The sequence below is a fragment of the Copadichromis virginalis genome, linkage group LG1 (genome assembly GCF_057382275.1).
Source record: "Copadichromis virginalis isolate Kocher_CV1m ecotype Utaka linkage group LG1, C_Virginalis_male_GT1.1, whole genome shotgun sequence".
In the NCBI taxonomy this organism is placed as follows: domain Eukaryota; kingdom Metazoa; phylum Chordata; class Actinopteri; order Cichliformes; family Cichlidae; genus Copadichromis; species Copadichromis virginalis.
In genome coordinates, this window is record NC_140618.1 from 28,966,857 (window position 1) to 28,972,856 (window position 6,000).

At 38.9% G+C, this 6,000-nt stretch overlaps 1 protein-coding gene across 1 annotated transcript; it reads left to right on the plus strand.

The window, feature by feature from the left end:
- Window positions 1-885: 885 nt before the first annotated feature.
- On the plus strand, window positions 886-2,299 carry LOC146718971 (uncharacterized). Its single transcript, XM_085458137.1, has 4 exons — window positions 886-987; window positions 1,086-1,243; window positions 1,659-1,749; window positions 1,955-2,299. The coding sequence occupies exons 1-4, from the start codon at window positions 886-888 to the stop codon at window positions 2,297-2,299; spliced, it is 696 nt and encodes a 231-aa protein (XP_085314263.1).
- The last annotated feature ends 3,701 nt before the right edge of the window (window positions 2,300-6,000 follow it).

Consider the following 6,000-nt stretch of genomic DNA (forward strand, 5'->3'; position numbering starts at 1 on the left):
CATAATTACTGAAACTTTCCAGTTGCATGGGGAATTTAGACTGCTATACCAAGACAAAGACTTTGACAATCAGTTTTTCAGTGTCATCTCAACTGCTGACTTGTATGACAAGGCCACTGTTAAAGTGATCCTTAAAGAGCCAGTAATCACCCTTGAATTACAACCAGTATGTGAATCAGGATCATCGTCTGCATTGAACTCTTCGACTTCAGTGAGCACTCATCCTGCAGGTACTACTGAAACGGACATCTGCCCTGCCAATCATGATGCACCCTCACAGGTGTCCGACTGCGCATCGTCAAGTTCCAGTGACACCATCATTCTCCCTGATTCATGTCGCCCTGCTACGTGGCCAGTGCCATTTCAAGTACCGGAGTTTTCCCGAGACATACAACTAATCCTCGCTGAGGCAAACAACTCATATCGCAACACTGGAAGACCTTTCATGGATGCCAGTTTTAAATCAGCAACAATGCAAGACCTTGCAAAAGTAATTTTTTCGTACACTGCTTACCCAACCAATCAGCAGATCCTCTCAGTGGCTGAAGCCTTGGTTTCAAAGTTTCCGTGTCTTAAGGAGCCAAGATCATTTGCCGTCTTATATGGCTGGCAGCAGCGCATAAAAAAACATGATGCACAATTACCGTGCCAAGCTAAGATCTCGAAAATTTTCTTACCCAGAAATTGAAATTAATGCCTTAAAAAGGAAGCATCCAGCTGATGTAGTGCCATCAAAGAATGTAAAAAAGCCACAAAAAAAAAGCAGAGGTTAATTATCTCCCTCTGCATCCTACTGGAGAAACCCAAGAGACACTGGAGAAAGAGAGGCTTGAATTAATTTATGAAATAACAAAGAAAAACAATGCAAATATAATTGCAGATAAAATGAATAAAACGTTCTCTAGCCGAAGACTTGGAGTGGTCAGCCTCTGCCCCTCTGTGGGTGAGTTAAAAGAAAGGTGGCCAGCATTATTCACTGAGGCTCAGGTAAGTATGTGTGATAACTATTCCTATCCACCAAAAAACAAAAGTCAAACAAATGTCAACAAATTGAAATGTTATGTTTTTGTCCCCTTACTTCTTAGCTCATCAAAGAGTTCAGACGCATCACCACAGTTTCTTTGGTGGAGACATTCATGCTGAAACTTGATGAGTACACACCAGGTCTTTTGCAGCTTATGCCTGCCAAAGGAGGAGCTGCTGGTTCCAAGATGAGACCTCTGCTGAACACTTTGAATGACCTATGTTATTTGACTTTTTTCACACAAATACGTAATTATGGAGGGCTGCAGTGGGTAGCAAGAAGGTCCTGGGTTCAAATCCCGGCCCAGGGTCTTTATGCATGGAGTTTGCATGTTCTCCCTGTGCATGTGTGGGTTCCCCCCGGGTACTCCGGCTTCCTCCCACAGTCAGAAAGCATGACTGTTAGGTTAATTGGTCTCTCTAAATTGTCCTTAGGCTTGAGTGTGTGCGTGCATGGTTGTTTATCCTGTCTGTCTCTGTTTCCTTGTGATTGACTGTCCAGGGTGTACCCAGCCTCTCACCTGTTGAAAGCTGGAGAGAGGCATCAGCCATGTTTTTGTTTTTAAGTAATTCAGTCTTAATGTAAGTAAATCACTCGACTTAGTCTTTTCACTAAATTGTATCTCCCTACAGACACAGAGCATTGAGAAGAAAAGGGATCTCCTTATCTGCTGCCTCATTAGCTACCTCAGGGAAAGACAAGAAGATCTTTTTCATGACTGCCAGGTTTGTCATATTGATAACAGTTTACTTATTAACTCAAGGGATCCTAATGTTCTTCTCTCCTGTCCTCTCCTATCCCCTGTTCTCCCCTTCTCCATTCATCTTCTGTCCACTCCCCTCTTTAGATCAACTGAAATATATTGAAAAAGCATCTTAAATAAAATAAAATGTGTGCATGCTCTTTTTTTTTCTTTTTTTTAACACGTAGGAATGTGAGGATTACACAGACAATATGATGAAGGTGATAGTGATCCACAACATCATGGCTGAGGTGGATCCATCAGATGTGTCCATTGTGATTGAGGGAAACCAAGTGATGGATGGATGTGGAAGCCGAACAAAGGCATGTGTACTGCTGATGGGACTGATATATGCCCTCAACCTCGAATATCCGAAGGAGCTGAAGAACACATTTGACACTTTTCAAAAACTGTTTTTGGAACTTGACGGGGCCAAACTACTGAAAAAGGTCCACGGCCTCAAAAATAAGCTTATGCAATGCACACACTTTTCCCCTCTTGTTCCCAGAGGACATAGCTTGATGGAGCTGTAATTTTTCTTCTGACAGCAAGCACAGAAACTATTGAATGTTGGTGTTAGTGTTCTCCATATGTTTGATAACGTACATGCACAGAAACAACCTTGTAGAGTTTCTGTATGTGCTTTTGGCTTTTAAAATGGACTGAGTGGCCTTTGAAAGTGTTGTCTGCATTAGCCGTTGTGTTGCACTTTATTCTGTATTTTTATGGAATAAAAACATTGAGATGATGAACCATTTGAATATCTTTTTTGGGGGGTACATTTTACCTTATATGAATAGGTAATGTTTATCAACTGATAATAATTAAATTTTATTACTAATTATCAGGTATTACCAACTAGCAAACAAGAGATAATTTTACCTAATTTCAATGAGTAAGTAGTTGTTGAATGTATACGTAAATATGGGGTAAATTTTACCCAATTTAATTAAGTATTTCATAGCTTTTTATTGAAGTTATTTTATACACAATATATTGAACTAAATCTACCCCAAAAAAGTCAATGCAAATTGTTACCTCAGATTTATTGGGTAGATTCTATAGATGACTTCTTACAGTGTATAATTGGTCGGTTTATACCAGCAAGACAAAAACTTCATTATTAATTTATGACAGCAATGCCTGGTAAAGGATGCAGTTCAGTGGGAAAGAAAGTGAACATGAAAAGTGAAGTGTTTTCAGCTCATTTGACGTGCATGTCACTGGGTGGCCAAAAGAACCCCACTGGGAACTCTGGAAGAAGATTTAAATTTCATGCAGCTGGTGGGGGTGGGAGGCCAGGATCAGTTTTAATTACCACTGAGCACTAAAGCAACGTGTGACACTGGATGGTTTGGATCAGCACTGTTCTGCTTCTTAATTCATTCAACATTTTTATTGTTATTTTTTTTAAATTTGTCCTCATATTCTCTGCTCTGAGCACTCATCTAGAGCATGGTATTGCCATGGCCACTCACGCCCTTGTTTGTGCATTTCAGTCTGCCATTGACTGAAAAATTGCTCAGTATTTTATTCTTTTTAGGCTTTGCCAGGTTTTAGTAATCACATTGTCCTTTTACGAAACAGCATTTCCACAATACTCGATATCTATATCAGTGTGCTGACCTTTTACATCATGCTCTAAGGCCATGTGGAACTAACGTTTGTTCTTCAGACAGGTGAGACCCGAACATTGTCTTCTACCTAGAAAGCTTCTCTCGAAAAAGAGTTTTCCTTTTAATGCCTCTGATTTTGTTCCTGTTTTTAAAAAGAAATGCTTCAATTGGACATCTTTTTTTAGTGTCCTGTTGTTTATCATTTTGCTCAGTAAGATCTAGAATTTCATCAAATCTCAATGTATTTTTATTATCATTATTATTATTATTATTTTTACTAAACAGGAAATCATCACTCTGTTTTCCAGAGCCAGATTCAAAATTAAAGGCTGACATCGGTAAAAGATTGGTTGTGATGAAAAGATAATTTCAAGTTTATTTAACTTCTGAGAGGTACTTTTAATGTTGTTGATTTTTAATATCTTGTTTTAAATCTTTTATATAGACAGAACAGAGATAAGGTGATGATTACTTAGCCATACGTGGAACGACACAGCGGCTGTTTTCAAAGGAAAACACAAAAGCGCCGCTAACCTTGGTCCGTAATTATTTCAGAAGAAAGCAGTCATCATTTCGTCTCACAGTGGGGCAGAAACTTAACAAAGTGAAGCGCGAGTATTACTTTTAGATACTGGTGCATATAAGCATTGCTCATCCACTGAAAAAGATTGCATGTGTAAAATCAGTGCCAGCTGGGAACAACAAATCAGTAATGAAGTCCTGTTGGACATAATCAGTGTTCTTGATATGAACAGCATTATACATATGTGAGTGTGTATGTGCGTGAGTCTGTCCATGCATATATACAACCAGGACACACATGAAAGTGCACATAAAAATTCTTTTCTGCAAATTATGGGGGAGGAAGTTAATGTAGTTACAAAGTAATTAATATGAAGAAAGGATAGGTTCGAGGCCCTCAGGGTACCCCACACTGTCAGGCTTTCCTTGAGACTGTGTACCCCCCGCCTTCCCACCACTCTCCAGCTTTCTCTCAATTCTAATTCAGTTTTGACTGACTAACCATAATTATTATTGCCAAGGCAAAATCAGCACAGTGGATCTAACTGAAACTTAATGTGATAGCTCCTTTTAGTCGGTGGGTAAAACTAAATTGTAAAGTAAATTATTTGAATGCCTTCAGCTTTTAAATGAACCGACTGCTAGATTAACAATTTAAAGTGGTTTGACTTTAATCACATAATCATATGAGCTTACAGAGAAAGTCTTTTCTTAAACAATTAAAACTAAATGTTCTGTTGAGCTCTTCCCTCTGATGCCAATCTTTCCTCCTTTCTTTTCGCACCAACGTCTTTGGTCGAAAGCTGCATTAGTTGCTTTACCATGAAACTAATCTTTGGATGTGACATCACAACAGACTACGTGGAGTAGAGTTTGCAGTCATTGCAATTAGACAGACGACTCCCTCAATTCCTAAAGCAGCACTACTGAAATGCCAAAACAGTCTATGAAGGTTTTCATAGTAACACAGGTGTAATTACTTACTCAGATAAGTCACTGTGTATTTACGGCATTTTATCTTTGGGAGTATTAACTGTTGCTATTGACAGCATAATATGACTGAGCTACAAAGTTAATCCACTGACCATTAAATCCTTTAAATATCCATTCCAGGACATTAATGATTTTTTTTAAATGTTATGTCTTAAAAAAAAAAAGAAGTTCCAGTTAGGTTTTTAAGATTGTGTTAAATTAGTGAGGGTTTTAAATGTCAAGTGGGCTTTTTCATTCAGTGCATCTCATCAAGTCTCCCGAGCCTCCCATCTTTGCTTTAATACTGAGCAGGCCTCACCGATGCCAGTCATGTTCACAGAAAAAAAGGGCAGAGGATGTTGTATTTCCTGTGTCCCAGTGATTACTTTTTCTTCTACATACCGATAAGCTATCTGCAGCTGTGAAATGTAAATGCAATAGTGACTTCATACTTACAGAAACTGGTTCATTTTTTGTAAGTATTGTAAAGAGTGAAGTATAAAATAAGGTTCGAAAAGATTCTATTCTATGGGTCTGATTGAGGAGCCAGTAAAGCCTCTGCATTGGTTGCTTTGTCACACAGTCACTTCTATTTATGCCAGAAAGTGCAGGTAACTGCTGCAGTATTCTCCTAAATGATAGGTGTCCCCACTCAGACAATACCACCACATCAGCACTTGGTGATAGAAATCAACGCGATCGCATACTCGTGTCTTTAAGCCAGCTGCCCTGCGGCAACAGTGCAATGTGCCAGGTAGCAAAAATCAAGAGGTGAACCATCAAGCAAAGCGACACCACAGTGCTCAGTGTGTTATCAGTCCCTTATTGTTTATATTATAAAAATTGTTGTATCACTAGAAGCTACAACTTGCCAATAGCAACCTTGACTCTTGCTCTGCTTTTAGTCATATAAAGCAGATATATGCCAGTCAGCTACATCATTAAAACCAACCTGCCTAATATTGTAATAAACATGATAAACAGTTTTGTCTGATCGGTGTATGGACTAGTGTAAGGACATTAGATGTGCGCAACCAATCAGGCCTGTTCCAGTATGCTTGATTGGATTAAAATCTGTGGAGTTTAATGATCAAAATCATTGGTTTTGATGTTGTGGAATGGGT

What these genes read in the sequence shown, in the direction of transcription:
- LOC146718971 (XM_085458137.1), top strand. Translation starts at nt 886, where the DNA reads ATGAATAAAACGTTCTCTAGCCGAAGACTTGGAGTGGTCAGCCTCTGC. An exon ending in CTGAACACTTTGAATGACCT is followed by an intron (nt 1,244 to 1,658) that starts ATGTTATTTGAC and finishes CTCCCTACAGAC; the next exon opens with ACAGAGCATTGAGAAGAAAA. An exon ending in ATCTTTTTCATGACTGCCAG is followed by an intron (nt 1,750 to 1,954) that starts GTTTGTCATATT and finishes TTTAACACGTAG; the next exon opens with GAATGTGAGGATTACACAGA.